Below are 22,268 nucleotides of genomic sequence, written 5' to 3' on the forward strand. Positions count from 1 at the left end.
AATATATGTGTGTGTGTGTATTTGTATGTGTGTAGATATAAATATATATGTGTATGTGTATTTGTATGTTTGTAGATATAAATATATGTGTGTGTGTGTGTATTTGTATGTGTGTAGATATAAATATATGTGTATGTGTGTAGATATAAATATATATGTGTATGTGTATTTGTATGTGTGTAGATATAAATATATGTGTGTGTGTGTATTTGTATGTGTGTAGATATAAATATATGTGTATGTGTGTGTATTTGTATGTGTGTAGATATAAATATATGTGTATGTGTGTGTATTTGTATGTGTGTAGATATAAATATATACGTGTATGTATGTTTATTTGTATGTGTGTAGATATAAATATATACGTGTATGTATGTTTATTTGTATGTGTGTAGCTATAAATATATACGTGTATGTATGTTTATTTGTATGTGTGTAGATATAAATATATATGTGTATGTATGTTTATTTGTATGTGTGTAGATATAAATATATATGTGTATGTATGTTTATTTGTATGTGTGTAGATATAAATATATGTGTGTGTATTTGTATGTGTGTAGATATAAATATATGTGTGTGTATTTGTATGTGTGTAGATATAAATAGATATGTGTATGTGTGTGTATTTGTATGTGTGTAGATATAAATAGATATGTGTATGTATGTGTATAGATATAAATATATATGTGCATGTGTGTGTATTTGTATGTGTGTAGATATAAATATATGTGTATGTGTGTGTATTTGTATGTGTGTAGATATAAACATGTATGTGTGTATATTTATATGTGTGTAGATATAAATATATATGTGTGTATGTGTGTGTATTTGTATGTGTGTAGATATAAACATGTATGTGTGTATATATTTGTATGTGTGTAGATATAAATATATGTGTATGTGTATTAGTATGTGTGTATATATAAACATGTATATGTGTGTGTTTGTATGTGTGTAGATATAAATAGATATGTGTATGTGTGTGTATTTGTATGTGTGTAGATATAAATATATATGTGTATGTGTGTGTATTTGTATGTGTGTAGATATAAATAGATATGTGTATGTGTGAGTGTTTGTATGTGTGTAGATATAAATATATATGTGTATGTGTGTGTATTTGTATGTGTGTAGATATAAATATATATGTGTATGTGTGTGTATTTGTATGTGTGTAGATATAAATAGATATGTGTATGTGTGAGTGTTTGTATGTGTGTAGATATAAATATATATGTGTATGTGTGTGTATTTGTATGTGTGTAGATATAAATATATATGTGTATGTGTGTGTATTTGTATGTGTGTAGATATAAATAGATATGTGTATGTGTGAGTGTTTGTATGTGTGTAGATATAAATATATATGTGTATGTGTGTGTATTTGTATGTGTGTAGATATAAATATATATGTGTATGTGTGTGTATTTGTATGTGTGTAGAAATAAATATCTCTGTGTATGTATATATGTGTATGTGTGTGTACTGTATATATGTATGTATATATGCAGTGTTTTAAACGTATATCTCAATAGGAGCATAGCTGAAATGTAAGTGAAAAACTCCACCATTTGACCTTAAAATTAGTGCTTCAGCGCTAGGTTACATGAGTTTTTCAGTGCACCCCATAGAAGTCTATTTTGAAAGGGATTCTGCGCACCCACTAAATTTAGTGCATCCAACATTCAGATGTTGAGAGCACCAATTTGGAATTTAAGTGGAAAAATAAAAATATTGATTGTGCTCAAGTGATGTTAGTGTACAATATTGTTAATATGTTTGTGCTACTTGTGCACTTGTAATCTAGCTGCATATAAATTCCGATTACAGAAATTCACCCAAGCCAAATTAATAAATACACTAGTAGCTCTTCCATTCAATTGGCCAATTCTCTCAACATAGTAAAGAATTGAACAAATGTAGTGATGTGTCAGTAATTGATACATTTTAAATATAACTAGTTAGGATTAGGTGTGGATTAGAGATGGCCTTTGGCTTTTAGAATGCTCTACAAGAGTAACAAAAATTTGCTACCTTTGTAAAATTTGTCATTCCAAAGACTGTATTTTTGGATGGCATGATGTAAATTGTGCCATTTTCCTGGCAGGAATACACTAGTTATGCAAATGTAATCCAAAATATGTTCCACTGTGTCCAGTGCAGACATAAAATTCTAATACTGCACTGGTTGTGACATAATAAAACATGGGGAGTGGGAAGAGACTAAAGTATGACAGACTAGCTACTTCAATAAAACAAGGAAATGCAAGCTGTTGCTAGTGTTAGCGCCACATATGTATAGGATTCCAAAATAACATGACAAGGTGACTATTTATTATTTTCCAAATTAATCTCAAAAGAGCGCTGTCGTTTTTATGTCATAAGGGACTTTCTAGACCTTAAACAATTAAGCAGCAGTTAAGAGTACATTTTAACTAAAAAAAATATTTTTGTGGAAACAGCTTCAGGGACAGTAAAGTCTCAATTAAAATGTCATGATTCAGATAGAGCACTGGTTTTCAAATGTGACCTCAGGTCTCCCTAACAGGCCAGATTTTCTGGATATCTGAACTGGAGCACAGGTGAAATTATGAGCTAATTAGTAAACATGGTTATTAACTTGCTCTCACCCTAGGTAATCCTTAAAATCTGGCCTTGTAAGTGGCCTGAGGACAGGTTTGAAAACCAGTGAGATAAAGTATGCAATTTTAAATAACTTTGTAGTATAATTCTATTATCTAATTTACTTTATTGCCTGGTATCCTTTGTTGAAAGGCATACCTAGGTATGCTTAGTAGCAACAATGCACTACTGAGATCTAGATGGTGATTGGTGGCCTCATGGCATTGGCTCACCCGTTGTGTTCAGCTAGCTCCTAATAGTGCACTGCTGCCCTTCCACAAAGGATATCAAGAGAATAAAGCAATTTGATCATAGAAGTAAATTTCAAAGATGTTTAAAATTGTATGTTTTGTCTCAATCATGAAAGAAATATATTGGGTTTCATGTCCCTTTAAAACTGCTCTATTTCACACATTCGTTAGTTGCAAACTTTAGTGATATAATATAAAAAAGATCTGCATATTATTCTCAGGCTAACCTTTGCTTTGATAATATTATTCAATTTATCATTTATTTAGTGTTTAATATCCTTTTAAATGCTGCCGAATTTCAAGGGGATTAGAATTTAACTTTTGGTAACTATACAATAATTATCCATACAGACTATGAGGCCTATTTATGAAAGGTCTTGCGGACCTGATCCGATAGTGCGGATCAGGTCTGCAAGACCTCGGTGAATGCGGAGAGCACAAGAGCTGCTGGTGCAACACCGCCCCCTGCAGACTCGCGACCAATCGGCCGCCAGCATGGGGGTGTCAATCAACCCGATCGTACTCATCAGAGCAGGCGGACAGGGTTTATGGAGCAGCAGTCTTTAGACCGCTGCTTCATAACTGGTGTTTCTGGCGAATCTGAAGACTCGCCAGAAACACGGCCCTCAATCTCAATTCAGAGTTTGATAAATGGGCCTCAATGAGTTACATATATATCATTTCTGCTGCAGAATGCAAACTCTTAAGAATCCAATATAAATTGGATTAAAAAAAAGCTCAAATAACTTATTTCCTTTTTAACCCTGTATACATAAATGTGGTAAATTGTTTTTCTTTTCTTTTTTTTTTTAAACATGAAAATATAAAACAATTTTATATTAAAACTGAAAAAGTATTCATAATTTAAATCATCTATACTTACTAGATCTGCCACATTTGCCACAGACTTTGCATAGTTGGTTGTATGCACGACAGATAAGCGGTGCTTTTTATACTACAATAAAATACATAAAAATACATTTAAAACAATTAAAGTAAAATAAATGTTACTAAACTGATGTAATTTACATAATATCTAGAGATTAACATTAACTATACAGATATTTTAACATATCTATGGAACATTGAGAAACACTGAAGTATAGCTCATAATCAGAAATGCATTCAAATCAGGGATGTATTAAGGCATAGGCCAACAAGGCCGGTGCCTAGGGCAGCAGATTTTTAAGGGGCAGCAGAATTTTGAGTCCCTAGGGCCACTCTACTGAACTCAGGGCCGGGTGGCTAAATCAACCAATTACTAATGACTTAAATGGCTGGCCCGGATATTGCTATGCTATGGGATTGTATGTGGGTGCGCATGATGTGGTAACAGTGGAGGCGGAGCTCACTTGCGCAATCTGGCCTGGACTGAGAGGGAATGCGGTGTTCTTCCTGGCTCCACCGCGTGATTGAGACTCACACAGACTACGCAGTGCAGTGTGCACTACAACGTGACCACTGTGAAACAGCATATGCCTTTCTCCCTTCAATACATCTTCATTAGGCATTAAAATACTTAAAGGGACACTGAACCCACATTTTTTCTTTTGTGATTCAGACAGAGCATGACATTTTAAGCAACTTTCTAATGTACTCCTATTATTAAATTTCCTTCATTCTCTTTGTATCTTTATTTGAAATGCAAGAATGTAAGTTTAGATGCCGGCCCATTTTTGGTGAACAACCTGGGTTGTCCTTGCTGATAAGTGGATAAATTAATCCACCAATCAAAAAGTGCTGTCCAGAGTACTAAACCAAAAGAGTACTAAACCAAAAAAAAGCTTAGATGCCTTCTTTATCAAATAAAGATAGCAAGAGAACAAAGAAACATTGATAATAGGAGTAAATTAGAAGTTGCTTAAAATTGCATGCTCTCTGAATCACAAAAGAAAAAATTTGGGTTCAGTGTCCCTTTAAACGGATTAGTCACTAGATACTTGTACATTTACTGCTTGTCTATCTGTCATACATGCAAAGAAAAAGTACTTTTAAAGGCCAGTTTGTATATTCATTACATATTTATCCAAGCAGATATTTTGCTTAAATAACAGTCAATCACCAAAGAAGATGTTTAAGGTTAAACAACTACCTACTGACAAACTATCATACAGTGAAGGATATTTTTTTTCTGATATAAACATTTAATCATCTGACTTGCAAAATAATGTCTTAATATATATATATATATATATGTGTGTGTGACCAGAGTGAATGCAAGCCCTGGTGAACATCTACTTAAAAAGACATTTTTATTTTTATTTTTTACACCCTGCCGCTAAAATATTATGTCTAAAGAAGGCCTTAAACCTGGGGTGGGGTGGGGGGCAGCAGAATTTTGAGTGCCTAGGGCAGCACAAAACCTAAATACGCCCCTGATTCAAATAGATATAATTGACGATCATTAGTATAATTTTATGTATTATTCATTTGCATGATAGTATTTCAAGACTTTTTTAGAACTGTGAATATACAAAATGTGATTACTGATTTTCTAAAAAGAAAACAAAATAAATAAACATACCATTAAGTGATCATTAACAATCATCAGTTCAACATACTTTGTCTCTTCTTCAACATTGCGTGGCAACCGGCGGGCCTAGATACGAACATAGTTATGAATAGTTATGAAAACATAATGTCACCAGAAATATGACTAAACAACATGTCTTGTTTGCTACCTTCAGCGCCAGGAGTTATTGTGTAATGAGTGATGCATGCACAGTAAAAAGTATTTTTATTTTGTTTAAAATATTTGTAAACGTCACTTTTCTTCTAATAAACAGCAGTTTGTTCTTCTGTCTGAAAGTCAGATATATCACCTGGTCTCCTGCCTAAGCCGCTATTTTCCTGTTTTTCTAACAAGGCCCCGTCAGTCTCCTCCCAGCAGAGGCATTGCTGGGAAGTGACTACTAGTGACAATAACCCCAAAACTGATGACGTAAAATGCCAAAACAACTATGATTCCCTAGAGCAGTGCTTTCCAAACTGTGTGTCGGGACACACTAGTGTGTCGGCAGCAGTGTGTAGTTGTGTCCCTGCTTCAGCACAATTTTTTTAAAAATGTAAATTTTGTTTAAAAAATTTTTTTTTTGGTTTCTGACTTTCCTCCGGCCTGCTACGCATATCTCATGGTTGACACGTAATTGATACCTAGGGGGTCACAGATAATCTTAACCTATTGGTGTAGCTCAGTGGGAGCTGAAACTATTCCCATTGGCGGCTTTGACAGCACATTGGCTCCTGACTGCACGTGTAGTCTCCTTAATTGGCTCATGACTGCATGCGTAGTCAGTGAGTGGGACAGCAGTGTGTTTGCAGCGCGGGCAGAAGTCAATCGCACTCACCGAGCTCTGAGGGCGGCAGCTTAAACGCTGAGCTGAAGTCAGAGGTCAGTGGGGTTTTTTGCAACTAGCTCCCAGTAGTGCATTACTGTTCCTGCTCTTGATATATGGATAGGAAGGGGAAGCTTAAAAATGCGAGTGTCTTATATTCCACCAAATATTCAGAAACTGTGTTCATCCCATCAACCTCATACTTCCCATTAAAATAGTAAGTAGCTATTGGTGTTATTAAACATTTTTTTAATTCTTGCACATACTTACATACTGTTACTTGTAAATACATTTCGTTATTATATCATTTATGTATGTGTCCGTATTTCTTAGTTTAACCTCCTGTTTGCCAGTACAACTGAATTACTGTGTCGCAAAATGATGTAGGTCTAAAAAGTGTGTCAACCACATGAAAAGTTTGGAAAGCTCTGCCCTAGAGGAATGATGGTGTCAGAAATGACATAGGCTCCTCTGGTGGTAGCTATGTTACAAAGACAGACACTTTAATTTTAAAGGACTAAGCCTCAGCAATGCAGTGGTTTCAGTCATGAAAAATAAGTTCCCTCATCTGTGTAAGTTGCAGGTACAGGAATCTCATTTGGGTTTAAAATATTGCTATCTGTGAGTTACTGTCAGCCAAGGGGTTAAAATGTCTGATTTGTGTGAGTTGCTGGCACCAAGTTGTTAAATTATTGCATGTTAAAGTCAACCTAGTGAGTAAAATAATTGATGTATGAGTTACTGTCAGTTAAGGGTTATTTCATTGCTTTGTCTGTATTACTAGCGAGTGGAGGGTGTAAACCCACTGGCTTGTAAGAAAAATAAATAACTGGCATAATAAGCTAGAGGTAGAACCTTAGGAGACATTGGATAAAGCCTTATGTGGGGTTTTGTGGATGGAGTTAAGTCTTTAAATCATGAGATTCCTGTCCCTGAAACCATTATATCAGTCATATATCCACATGCAATTGCTGTCCCTGAAACCATTATATCAGCCACATACCCACATGAGATTCCTGTCACTGAAACCATTATATCAGCCACATACCCACATGAGATTTCTATTCCTGAAACCATTATATCAGCCACATACCCACATGAGATTCCTGTCCCTAAAACCATTATATAATCCACATATCCACATGAGATTCCTGTCCTGAAACCATTATATCAGCCACATACCCACATAAGATTCCTGTACCTGAAACCATTAAATCAGCCACATACCCGCATGAGATTCCTGCCCTGAAACCATTATATCAGCCACGTACCCACATAGGATTACTGTACCTGAAACCATTATATCAGCCATATATCCACATGCGATTTCTGTCCCTGAAACCATTATATCAGCCACATACCCACATGAGATTCCTGTCCCTGAAACCATTATATCAGCCACATACCCACATGAGATTCCTGACCCTGAAACCATTATATCAGCCACATACCCACATAAGATTTCTGTCACTGAAACCATTATATCAGCCACATACCCACATGAGATTTCTATCCCTAAAACCATTATATCAGCCACATACCCACATGAGATTCCTGTCCCTGGAACCATTATATCATCCACATATCCACATGAGATTCCTGTCCTGAAACCATTATATCAGCCACATTACCCACATGAGATTCCTGTACCTGAAACCATTATATCAGCCACATACCCACATGAGATTCCTGCCCTGAAACCATTATATCAGCCACATACCCACATAGAATTCCTGTACCTGAAACCATTATATCAGCCACATACCCCCATGAGATCCCTGTACCTGAAACCATTATATCAGCCACATACCCCCATGAAATCCCTGTAACTGAAACCATTATATCAGCCACATACCCACATGAGATTCCTGTCCCTGAAACCATTATCTCAGCCACATACCCACATGAGATCCTTGTACCTGAAACCATTATATCAGCCACATACCCACATGAGATTCCTGTCCTGAAATCATTATATCAGCCACATACCCACATGAGATTCCTGTCCTAAACCATTATATCAGCCACATACCCACGTGAGATTCCTGTACCTGAAACCATTAAATCAGCCACATACCCTACATGAGATTCCTGTCCCTGAAACCATTATATCAGCCACATACCTACATGAGATTCCTGTACCTGAAATCATTATATCAGCCACATACCCCATGAGATCCCTGTACCTGAAACCATTATATCAGCCACATACCCACATGAGATTCCTGTCCCTGAAACCATTATATCAGCCACATACCCACATGAGATCCTTGTACCTGAAACCATTATATCAGCCACATACCCCCATGAGATCCTTGTACATGAAACCATTATATCAGCCACATACCCACATGAGATTCCTGTACCTGAAACCATTATATCAGCCACATACCCACATGAGATTCCTGTACCTGAAACCATTATATCAGCCACATACCCACATGAGATTCCTGTCCCTGAAACCATTATATCAGCCACATACCCCCATGAGATCCCTGTACCTGAAACCATTATATCAGCCACATACCCATATGAAATTTCTATCCCTGAAACTATTATATCAGCCACATACTCACATGAGATTCATGTCCCTGAAATCATTATATCATCCACATACCCACATGAGATTCCTGTCCTGAAACCATTATATCAGCCACATACTCACATGAGATTCTTGTCCTGAAGCCATTATATCAGCCACATACCCACATGAGATTCCTGTCCTGCAACCATTATATCAGCCACATACCCACATGAGATCCCTGTCCCTGAAACCATTATATCAGCCACATACCCACATGAGATCCCTGTCCCTGAAACCATTATATCAGCCACATACCCACATGATATCCCTGTCCCTGAAACTATTATATCAGCCACATACCCACATGAGATTCCTGTTCCTTAAAATATTATATCAGTTGCATACCCAAATCAAACACATGTCCCTGTAGCCCTTATGTCAGCCACATACCTACATTAGACCCATGGCCCTGAAGCCCCCATATCTGCCACATACCCACATCAGGGTCTCAGGGTACTTAGCTAAGCTCTTAAAGTTACACATGTTTTTCTCAAACTGAATGTATATTTTCAAAGATCTCAATGTGAGCTGTTACTTTTTTTGAGTCTGAGTCATTTTGACAATTCCCAGGTACTGTATAGACTCCTCTTTTTATTGTACCCCTATAAAAACATGTCTATAAAGATAGGTATATGACCCAGACCACGTCATGCCTATAGTTGGGTCATTTTGTTTGCACTGACATACCTGTCTTTTCCTTCTTTGGCTCCGGATTTGATGAGCAAGTTTCACTGATGTATCATTTAGTGACCAGAATTCTATACATTAAAAAAATAAATTAATTAAAAAACCCAAACAAGGTTACTGCTGTAATAATATATTAAAGGGTCAGTAAGCTCCATTGTATACTACATGGTATATTAAATATTTTATAGTGCAAGTATATCACTATTGATATTGAGAAATTACTTTTCTAAATATCAGTTTAGCACAACCCTTATGGGTGCATATTTACCCCATTGCACAGTCACCCCTTTCCTCTGGCGATATTTTTCTCTTTTCACCTATGAGCACAATCCTGCACTCTATGCAGACAATATGTACAGCCGCAGGACCCAGGAGGTGTGGCTTTTAAACAAGGTAAATCAGAGTATGGGAGTGTGCTTTTTATTAGTACGGCTCCTGATTGGCTAAGTGAAAAGAAGAAAAAATGCCAGAGGAGAGGAGCATCTGGGCAGTACGGTAATTTTGAAACAAATGAGAAAATTCATGTGTTTTTGACAACTATTCAGTGGTATAGATTGCTCATTGGTTTATAAGTACAACTCCCACAGTTCTATTAGTGGACAGTGACAATCCCACAAGCATAATATTATTATTCATTTTTTTTGTCTGCACAGGAGCATCTATTAAAAAAAATAATAATTAAATACAATAAATAAAACTGCAATACATTTTAAAATATCATCTCTTAAATACAACAAAGAAAGAGTATATTTACTGCCCCATGAAGCAATTAATAAAAAGTCAAGAGTATATTATATGAGCTTCAAAAAAGAATATTCGCAAAAACCATACCAGATGGCAGTTCATCCACAGGAAGTTCAAGTATTTTGGATTTGTAAACAGAATGAAACTGGTGATCTTCCTAGAAGAAAAATATGCAAAAATAAGAAAATAACACATATATGTAACTACACTAAAATGTAATGTTTAAATATACATGCGCTTGCCCTTTTTTTGTATATGAATTGTTGAATATTAAAGGGACAGTGTGCTGTAAAAATGTTCCCCTTAGTGTGTTTACAAAGACTTTGTATACCAACTGCAGAGTATAAAATGTATGGGGCATTTATCCTTTATATTTTTTGTATATGAAACAACTGCTAAAACCACTGAGCTTTTTACAGAGCTTTTTTTAATCTTATCTTTCTCTTTATACACAATGGCCGTCTTATCTTATATACGTATGTATACACAGAGCCCAATACTTAGGGTCCAATGATCTCAATCTCTCTGGTATTGCGAGATTATCTAACAAGTCTCTTCAGTACTGTGAGGTCCCTCAAAGAATTTTAGAAACAAATATGCAAAAGTCCACAGCACTTATGAATATTATAAATTATTTTGACATACAAATGCTGATACACATGGGCAATTTTTAGCTTTAAAGCTATTTATCTAGCCTTGCATGGTTCTGGGTGTGAAAAAGAGACACGTGCATTGCAAAATAATGTAAAAAGAAAAAAAGCCAGCTAAAATTTTGAGAAATGTCTCTCAATGCAGGTGAGTTTTTGATCATTAGGCCCTAAGAGAAAGCAATTGAAAGCAAACATTTTGTAACCTATCTCTCCATCCCCCACTGAGGGCTAGATTACGAGTGGAGCAGTAGTTTGTGCTTCAGCTTGCACGTTAACTCCTCTCAAAGCAAGCTATTTGCGTGCGTTATGTAGAGCGTGCATTACAAGTTCAAAGTAATAGTTTTTGAACAAGTGCTAACCCGACGCGTGAAAAATGCCGAACTGAGACTATTGCAACCACGTTACATATTCACCTATAAGGGCATATCTATCAAGCTCTGTACAGAGCTTGAAGCCCTGTGTTTCTGGTGATCCTTCAGGCTCACCAGAAACACCAGTTATGAAGCAGCGGTCTAAAGACCACTGCTCCATAACCTGTCCGCCTGCTCTGAGGAGGCGGACAGACATCGCCACAATTTAACCTGTTCGAATACAATCGGGTTGATTGACACCCCAGGGGGTGGCGTTGCACCAGCAGTTCACAACAGCTGCTGGTGCAATGCTGAATGTGGAGAGCGTATTGCTCTCCGCATTCAGCAAGGTCTGTCAGACATTATCCGCAATGTCAGATCATGTCCGTCAGGCCTTTCATAAATAGGGGCCATAGACTTCAATGGAGCGTGAAAAGTAGGTGGGGGGGGGGGGAAGCTAACACCCAACAAGTTGCGCAAACCCGATCACAATCTGACATGAAATATGAATATTTCACATTCCAATGTTCTTTACATAGAAGAATATATTCTATTTATTCATAAATACATATTTCTACATATATTTAATGTTTGTTTTTTTTTAGTAAAATATATATCTATACCTTTATATAAATACATTATTCTATATAGGTATAGATATACAGATATATATAGGAACATCTATTTATAAATACATAGAACATATTCCCCTATGTAAAGAACATTGGAATGTGAAATATTTACAGTATATACATAGTTAAAACCTGAATATTGCATAAATATGCGTTTACATGTTTTCAGCTACTAGACTGCAAAGGGGCTCCAATGCACACATACTGTATATACTGTATATATATATATATTTACGTATACATATGTATTTTTGTGTTTATATGAATATATATGTCTGTAAATACATATATACACATATAAATACATAAATACACCTGTACACACAGTTAAACATATATACATGCATACACATATTTAGACATATATATCTATGTATCTCTATGTTAAAGCCCTTTGCAGCCTTTTTTTTCTAACACCAGAGACCTTAAATCTTTGCGCCCTTAAAACTTTTTATTGCAATTTTTAAAAAAATATTTTTTATAGACAGTGTTATTATGATTGTAACTCTACTTTTAAATGTTTTGATGTGTTTTGTGCATCTTTTTATCTTGCGTAACAATTAACCAGAGCACTGAAGTCACGCTATCCCGGTGAGAGTTAAATTCAATTGTGCTCAAGCGAACGTGTTTCCTTTCAATCTGTAATATGCGCGCTACTTCTGACGCGTGCAAAGAGATGTGATAAACCCCATATCGCTTGCGTGCAACAGTTAGCACGCCACTCGTAATCTTGCCCTGAGAGAGTTATTTCTCCTGCAGTTCCTTGTTTACATATATTTTTAATATTCATTACTGCAGTACTAAAATCTTCAGTATTGGTGTGGATATAATAGGCAAAATCAGATATTTCAAATAACACAATAAAGGTAAATGAACTATTTAATACACTTGAGCAGGTAAAATAGATAATTATTAAAATACACATTTTATATCTCTATAAAATAACTTGTTTGCTTTATGTTGTCCTTGTAACTGTAAGCAATTGTTATTAGATTATGGAAGAATCTCCTTCATAGGAATTATTCTGTTAAAATCTCATTATGCAACAAAACTTCTTAGAATTCAAGGTTTGATCAGTTACTGAAAATTAAAGGGACATAAAACCCACATTTTTTCTTTCATGATTTAGGTAGAACATACAATTTTAAACAAATGTCCAGTTTACTTCTATTATCAAATTTGCTTCATTCTCTTGGTATCATTTGTTGAAGGAGAACCAATGCGCTACTGGTTTCTAACTGAACACATAGGTGAGCCAATGACAATCGGTATATTTATGCAGCCACCAATCAGAAGCTAGAACCTAGGTTCTTTGCTGCTCCTGAGCTTACCTAGATAAACCTTTCAGAAAAATCCCTTTAAGACAGACATTCTCAAACTTGGCCCTCCAGAAATTAGACATAAAACTTAAAAATTCTCATGATTCAGATAGAGAATTTTAAACAAAGTTCCAATTTAATTCATGATCTAATTTGCTTCATTCTCTTGGGACTGCCTGGGACAGCACATCTATGCTAAGCAGAATATAAATAGTACACATATGCTAATAATTAGATCTGTACAATTCAAGGTGATGGTCACATTAGAAGAAAATATCATCGTAGATGTCAAAATTCTAATCTGGTTGCAGCTCAGCATTTAAAGAAATAGTATATTAACTTTATGTCACTTAATCAATGCCAGCTGTTATTTATTCATAGGTAAATTGAGACCAGATTTACAATATATATATATTACACACAAGCCCAATAATAGGATAATAAAGATAAAAGTTGTGTTTTATAAATGAGTTTAAACACAAAAGGTAGTGTTATTATTAATTTATCATTCAACATGAATACTCAGGTTTGCCATCTTTGAAAAATATTTCATAGTGTGTATGGATTTGCATATCTGGTGATATAACAAAGATATTATAATACTGATCGGGTCATTTATCTTTCCATTTATATTTGAGTCTTAGTGGGATGATTTAGAATAATTTGAAACGTATATTTTTACACTTTGGGATCAGTGTAGTTTTTTTAAACACACACTTAAAGGGACATTAAACACTAAAAAAATGCTAAATAGAATAATGCGTTCAAAGAAAAGATTAGTCTGAGAATAGCATATAGATGCACGTTTTTAAAGTTTTATTAGCTGTTTAAATGGTGACAAAAAAAGTGTAAAGTGTTAGTGTCTATAAAACAATGGGAGCTGCCTTGTTGTAACTTAGGTTACCTTCTCTGCTGTGGCCAATTAGAGATAGTTATAAATAGGTCACTAGAGTGTGCAGCCAATGGCTGTGTGGAATATAAAAGTGTTCTGTACTTCCATTTCTAACAGGAATTGAAAAGCTCACAATTCAAAATTGATTTTTTTATATATAGGATTTATTATTATTATCGGTTATTTGTAGAGCGCCAACAGATTCCGCAGCGCTATAAACAAAGGGGAGTACAACAAAACAATTATATGGTAGAGGGCCCTGCCAAGAGTTGCACTGTTGTAGTCAGCTCTTAAGAAGGTGATCCACAAACAGCTGGACTATTAGGCTTACATGCTAAGAGGGTTCAGGGGACTGCAGTGGAGGAGAGGTATTGGTATTAGGAAAGGTTAGCGTAGGTTGTATGCGTCCCTGAACAGTAGAGTCTTTAGGGAGCACTTGAAGCTTTTAAAACTAGAAGAGAGTCTTATGGAGCGAGGCAGAGAGTTCCACAAGATGGGAGCCAGTCTGGAGAAGTCCTGTAAACGGGAGTGTGATGAGGTGACAAGAGAGGAGGAGAGTAGGAGGTCATGAGCAGAGCGAAGGGGACGGGAGGGAGAGTATCTGGAGACAAGGTCTGAGATGTAGGGGGGAGCAGTGCAGTTGAGTGCTTTGTATGTCAGAGTGAGGGTTTTGTGTTTGATCCTAGAGGCAAGAGGAAACCAGTGAAGGGATTGGCAGAGAGGCGCAGCAGATGAAGAGCGACGTGTAAGGAAGATGAGTCTGGCAGAGGCATTTATTATGGATTGTAAAGGAGCTAGGCGGCAGGTGGGGAGACCAGAGAGGACAGAGTTGCAGTAATCAAGGCGGGAAAGAATGAGAGAGTGGATTAAAATCTTAGTTGTGTCTTGTGTAAGGAAGTGTCTAATTTTAGAGATGTTTTTAAGGTGAAAGCGGCAGGCTTTAGCCAATGACTGAATGTGAGGAGTGAAGGAAAGATCTGAGTCGAATGTGACCCCGAGACATCGGGCGTGCGGGGTAGGGGTGATGATGGAATTGTCGACAGTTACAGAGATATTGGGGGTGGAGATTTTGGAAGAAGGGGGGGAAATGAGGAGCTCAGTTTTGGAGAGATTTAGCTTGAGGTAGTGAGAGGACATCCAGGAAGAGATGTGAGAAAGACAGTTAGTGACACGGGTTAGCAAGGAAGGAGATAGTTCTGGTGCAGAGAAGTAGATTTGGGTGTCATCGGCATACAAATGATATTGGAAACCGTGGGACTTAATTAGGGAACATAGTGATGACGTATAGATAGAGAAGAGAAGGGGACCGAGGACAGAGCCCTGCGGTACTCCGACAGAAAGTGGTGACGGGGCAGAGGAGGCCCCAGAGAAGGCTACACTGAAGGTACGGTTTGACAGGTAGGAAGAGAGCCACGAAAGGGCTGTGTCACAGATGCCGAAGGATTGGAGGGTTTGGAGCAGAAGAGGGTGGTCGACAGTGTCAAAGGCTGCGGACAGATCAAGGAGGATAAGCAGAGAGAAGTGGCCTTTTGATTTGGCTGTAAGTAGGTCGTTGGTGACCTTAACAATAGCTGTCTCTGTGGAGTGATAGGGACGAAATCCAGATTGCAGCGGGTCAAGAAGGGAGTTTAACGTAAGGAAATGGGATAGGCGTGCATATACTAGTTTTTCGAGAAGCTTTGAAGCAAGAGGGAGGAGGGAAATTGGGAGGTAGTTGGATGGGGAGGTAGGATCAAGGGAAGGTTTTTTGAGGATAGCTGTGACGAGCGCATGTTTCAATGATGAGGGAAATGTACCAGTGCTGAGGGAGAGGTTGAAAATGTGTGATTTATCATGTTATATTACCATATCAAAGTGTTTAATGCCCATTTAATGAACATGGTATTTGCTAGCAAACTGCAACAGTTGCAATATATTGTAATCAATTAGTTGTTTGATATTAAAAAATACTATTTATTGTACTTCTATTAGCTCATGTTTTAAATACATTAATTATGTTTAACAAACAAGTGCATTTATGAAAACTAACATTAATAAGATAACTTATTTTAGCAGAACAATGAGTTAGATAGAATAAATGTATACTTGCTGCAGCATCCACATCCTTACATACATGTGCACATTTTTCATTTCATAGTGAGATATTACTAATTCATCTTGGACTTTTCCACAGTGTGACTAGACAGCTCTGTATATTTTTCTATTTTAGTCTATGCATATGTAAGAAGACCAGAAGAAAGTGATTTACTAGTGATTACTTTTTCCCACTTGCCTCCAGACATTGAAACTGGCAGCAAAGTAAAACGCAGCAATACCTCTCTGTTCACAATATTGATATTTAAATAGCTCTAGTTGGTCCTAATGTGTGGGGGAAAAGGATGACGGGAAATGTAGTCCAATCGATTTTCTGCGTTACTGCACAGAAAATAATACAACTACAGTCTACACTCCCCGTGAGATATTGCAGAATATGCTAATGACAGTGACGAGATTGTACATTACAATCTACAGGTAAAGCTCAATTTCCATAAGAATTGCTACGATTTAGAATTAGGATGATGGGAAATGGAGTCCTAGTCAAATAATTTGTTATTGCAGATAAATGAAAGAAACTACAACCCCCATCACCACCACAGCTAGCTTCTGGGCATGCTCATTGTGATGTGTGGGAGTAAATTGCAAGCTCCAGGTTTGCTAATTGTTTGCAGCTTTTGTATCTGGTAGGTTATTGTTTAATATGTGTTTTAATGTAGCTAATATGTTGTCGTGTTTACAGTAGTATGTCGCAGCATTTATTTTTGCGGTTGTTGAGCTGTCTTGTTATTGCAGTATTTGCATCACAGGCGCAGTCAGAGACAAGTGTGCAGATTTACTGTGGTTGTATATTGTTAAATCTAGTAAGCCACAGGTTAAATATTTATTTGCAAAAAAAAAATTTGTTTATAACGTCATTATTATCATGATAATGTCACAAATAAACGCCCTCCATAGTGCGGTTGAAGGCTGGACGGCGCTATGATTCATGTTTGCATTCGTTAATTATTGAACACATTCGGTGATTTCTGTGTCTAGGGTCCTTGTGAAATATATTGATCCGGATCCCCGGTTATATAATTCGTCTTTTATAGTCATATAGCGTCACTTACTAACAATGTGCAAAACGATTTGCATTTCTTATGACGGTGTGTCTGAGGTTTATATCATTTTGTAATAGTGTCTTTATAGGTTGATTTCAATGTTTTTGTCTTTCTTGATTTAGTTAGAACGTGCAATTTTAAATAACTTTCCACTTTGTCTTATCTAAATTGTCGTTCTCTTTGTACCTTTTGTTAAAAAGTATGCATAGGTAGGGTCAAAAGCTGCTGATTGGTGGTTGCACATACATGCCTCTTGTCAGCTAGCTCCCAATAGTGCATTACTGCTCCTTCTACAAAGGATACCAAGAGAATGAAACAAATTCTATAACAGAGGTAAATTGGAAAGTTGTTTAAATTGTATGTTCTATCTAAATCATGAATGAAAAAAAATTTGTTTCATGTCCATTTAATTGCTATACTTAAAGTGATCAATTATTAAAAAAAAAAAAAAGGTGCTAAACTCACTAGGTGCTAGCGACACACTTGCAACATTATCTGATTTGGTTGTGCTTTCTGTCAATCACGAACACACTGACCAATCAGATAATGCAAAAATGGCAGAGGGGAGATACGATCCAGAGCGCATCTGCCCTCAGCCATTTTTACATTATCTGATTGGTCCGTGTGCCCTTGAGGGACAGGAAGCAGAACCAATCAGATAATGTTACAAGTGTGTTGCTAGTGCCTTGTGCTAAACTCACCCTGTCTGTGTCTCTGCACCTCACTAAACTCAGCAGCTCCAGCCACCCACAGCACAGCGCTCTTCTACCAATGAGGTGACTTTTCTTTGCACCTCTAAACCAATAGCTGCGTTGGCATACAGATGATACACACAGCTATTGGTATAGAGGTGCAAACGTCACCTTATTGAAGGAAAGTGCTGTGCCATGGGCAGCAGGAGCCGCTGAGCTTAGCGAAGGTGCAGCGGCACAGTCAGGGTGAGTTAAGCACCCTTTTTTTTTTTTTTTTTTTTTTTTTTTTCACTAAATAACAAACTACAGTTTATTTTTAGTGATGGTAAATCCTAGCAATTGTTGAACGTTCTGATTTACCATTATTTTAAATTTGTTTATTTACTATTCCCATAATTTATGCAGATAATAGTAAATCTGGCATGATCCAAAGCCTTTTTTTCTTTTGCTTTGACGTAAAGAAGATTTAAAAAATGTTTTTAATTTTATTATTATTATTATTATTATAGCATTTTTAATAACAAACATACAGAAATTCATTTTCATACCGTCAAGGGCCATATGCAATTTAATGTATTATTATACTTATGTTCCTTTTGGTTCATTTTGCAACTTTTATGAGCATGATTGACTACCCATAAATGGGAAGTTTGCGAACTTCTGGAATTATGTAGTATTTACTGAATGCAACAAACTATATAGAGCAGTTTGTTAATGCCACCTATTAAATATGAGTTAAAATAAAAAAAGTATAATTGATAATTGTAGATTTATTTCCTGATGATTTAGCTATAAAATGTAAAACTTGTCAGTGTCTAGGGTTACACCTTTGGGATGTTCCTTATAAATGTCAATGACTGTATTTCACAATGCGTATTTTATTAAGGTTGGGTCATAATACAGGAAGAAAATCATTGGAACTCTGAAAACCTGTAATGAAACTGGTACTCCATAAAAGTATAAAATATGAACCTGTGGCTTAGTCTGCTGTTGACACAGTTTGTAACCTGGTATTTTCACAGGGAGATGGAACATACAATTTTAAACAACTTTCCAATTTAATTCTATTATCACGTTTTCTTCATTCTCTTGTTATCCATTGCTGAAGGGACAGCATTGCACTACTGACAGGAAGCTGAAAATATCTATTTAGCCAATCACAAGAGACAAATGTGTGCAGGCACCAATTAGCAGCAGCTCCCACTAGTGTATGATATGTGCGTATTCATTTTTTTAACAAGGAGAGAACGAAGCACATTTTGAAAATAGAAGTGAATTTAAAAAGGTCTTAAATGTCATGCTCTATCTGAATCCTGCAAGTTTAATTTTGACTTTCCTATCCCTTTTAAAAGGCTATAATATTACATGCTCTAATTTGTAAGTATGTAATTTTAAGACTTGGCGCTACTGTGTTTATTCCCCACAAAGGGGTTAAGCAGACAATAAAAGAACCCTTCAGGAACTAAGAGCTGATCTAATCAGCAGTGCTAATCGCACAATTCAGCTATGTACCTAGTGCTGCTGATTGGATCAACAGCAGTTTCTGCTAAAGACCAACAGTGCTCTGCGGATTGCGAATGGTACTTGTACTTTGTGCTTACTTTTAAAATACTATTAAAAACAGGGGCACTTTCATTCATCAAAGTTTTGATTAAAAACTTACCTTTGTTTTTTTCACAGCCAAAGCAGCTTCCCACACCCGGAGATCCTCTCTTCACACATCATCAATGACTAATCCGGCTTCCTCCAATCACAGCTTTCCCCACAGGGGAGTCATTGCCTGAGGCCATGCTGTGATTGGAGGAAGCCGGATTAGTCATTGATGATGTGTGAAGAGAGGATCTCCGGGTGTGGGAAGCTGCTCCCGCTGTGAAAAGAATAAAAGGTAAGTTTTTAATCCAAACGGATGTTTGGATTAAAAACTGTTTTTAATAGTATTTTTTTTAAAAATGGGCTTTCATTCATCAAAGTTTACCTTCACTTTAACCCCTTTTTAGGGGTTGATGCCTCTATAAGTAAACATAAAGGTAATAGTCTAAAATAAAACTGAAGCATATAGTTGTATTAGCAAAAGTGTGTCTTCCTTTTTCAACAACTTATGCTGCACTTGCCCCATGAACTCTCATTCGAGCACTGTGCCCACTCAGAATGCCAGCAATGGCCTCTATCATGCCATCAATCATTCAATTTGTGTCATACACGCAAATTAGTGGTGTTTGAATGCTGGTGCAAGGGGTATATGTGTATGTTGTTGAAACCATAATTGATTTTACCATTTTTGCTAAGACAAATATACAGCAAAAACGCTTCCATTCAAAAGTGAAATGCATATTTCATTTTTTTATTAGGTCCCATTAAGTCTTTCACTAAATTGCTTTTACTTTCTACATTTTAATCCTGTTTAAAGAATGTAATTAAAGGGATATGAAACCGTTCTCATAGTAAAAACATATGTTAAATCAAATGAAATATAAAAAGAAACAGATTATGCTAAACAACAAATAACCTACTTATTTTCTTGAAAAATGAGCACTTAAAAATTCTCAGTGAAGAAACTGCCCTCAGAGAGAAATGAGAGCTGACCTGTTAAACTTAAGTTGCATTCTGCTTCTTCTGAGCATGGGCAAAATGGACTTATTGTTTCTCTTGCATTCAATAAACGCTAGCTAAGCCAGTGTTACTCTTGATTTGACATCAAGCTATATATTTGCCTTCCTCCCAGCACCCAAGTGGAGCTGTGACAGGAATGAAGTTTAAAAGAAATAAAACGTAAAATATTTTTAAAATAATACATACATATTGAAATAATTTCTATGAAATATAACCCACTAATTAGTGTGTGTGTGTGGGGTTATTACAATAATGAAAACTACTGGGTTTTTTTTTTATCCACTTAGGTGAAAGGAAGTTAAAGATGCTTCATTATATAGGAAGATGTACTAGCTGCAGAACGAGAAAGTAACTTGTGCCACTTTTATATGTTACTTTATAGATAATGGGTGCCATCTTGCATATTGTGTCCAGTAATGGAGACTATATCTCTAGAGGGATATAATTAAACCAGAAACTGTTCAAATGAAGTCTAATAAAAATAAACTTTGACTTTAAAGGGACATTAAACACTTTGAGATGGTAATATAAAATGATAAATCATAGAAAAAAACTCCAATATACTTTCATTATATATTTTGTCCCCTGTTCCGGTAATTTCATTCTGCACTTCCATTTCTAACAGGAACGGAAAAGCTCACCATTTCAGAACACTGTTATATTCCACTCAGCCATTGGCTGCACACTCTAGTGACCTATTTATATCTTCCTAATTGGCCACATGGCAGCTCCCATTGTTTTATATACACTATAACTTTACACTTATTTTTTTCAATATTTAAACAGCTAATGAAACATTTAAAAAATACATCTTCTACATGTTATTCACAGACTAATATCTTCTTGCTCCTTTTAATGATATGTATGATAGAAACCTTCACATATAACTAAGGATTTAATAAATTATTGGTATACGTATTTTTTTTACAAAAAGTGCAATACTAGAACAAGAGTTCATGAATTTTCCTTGGAAGGGTAGACAATTCAAGAAAAACTTCTATAAACTGTTCTTTACAGAATTGGTGCTGGATTCATGGAATATAAATCCGATAGAGGTGGGTAAGTTGATCAATGTCTTGGATGGGCATATGGTAATCGTGCAAATGAATTAAGCTTACACCTTTTTTTTGTTTTTGCTTTGTTACTGAACAATTAAAACTAATGCTCTCACATTCGTTTGAGTGTAGTAAATACAGCAATAGATCTTATCAGATCACCTGAAATGAAAGGGATAGTAAACACAAATTGTAAACTACATGATTATAAACTATTTAAGAATAATTTGGCATTGAAAACGGCTGCTTTATTTTTTCAAATGAGTACAGGCAGTCCCCAGGTTACGAACAAGATAGGTTCTGTAGGTTTGTTCTTAAGTTGGAACAGGCTCTTTTTTTTTAGGTGAAACTCTAGCCAAACATTTTTTTAGTTTTGGATAGCATAGGATAAAGTTTGTTTTGCTATCTGTGCCCCTGTTCAGAAAATTTCACATCACTTTCTGTCCTTGTGACAATTGGATTTTCAGTATTTTGGATTGTCGATAAAGCTCTATTTTCTCTGTTTGTAAGTACGAGTTGTACTTAAGTCGGATATCTATAACCCGGGGACTGCCTGTATATTGGTTTATGTTTATTCTTTTCACTGATTTCCCTGTCCCTCAGAACAAAAGAATCCTTGCTAACCAATCAGAAACTAATATTCAGATATAGCACAAACTCTGCACACGTACAGACTGGTGTAGCCTGCCCTCTTGAACTCCCTTA

The 22,268-nt window shown here is 36.1% G+C and overlaps 1 protein-coding gene across 1 annotated transcript in view; it reads right to left on the reverse strand.

Annotated features, from left to right (window-relative positions):
* The window catches only part of ADAM22 (ADAM metallopeptidase domain 22), a 707,952-nt gene that overhangs the window by 236,355 nt on the left and 449,329 nt on the right, over positions 1-22,268 (reverse strand). The window contains 4 exon segments of the mRNA XM_053713991.1: positions 3,760-3,831; positions 5,401-5,475; positions 9,483-9,553; positions 10,314-10,383. Coding sequence (XP_053569966.1) covers positions 3,760-3,831; positions 5,401-5,475; positions 9,483-9,553; positions 10,314-10,383 — 288 coding nt within the window.

The sequence above is a fragment of the Bombina bombina genome, chromosome 5 (genome assembly GCF_027579735.1).
Source record: "Bombina bombina isolate aBomBom1 chromosome 5, aBomBom1.pri, whole genome shotgun sequence".
Lineage (NCBI taxonomy): Eukaryota > Metazoa > Chordata > Amphibia > Anura > Bombinatoridae > Bombina > Bombina bombina.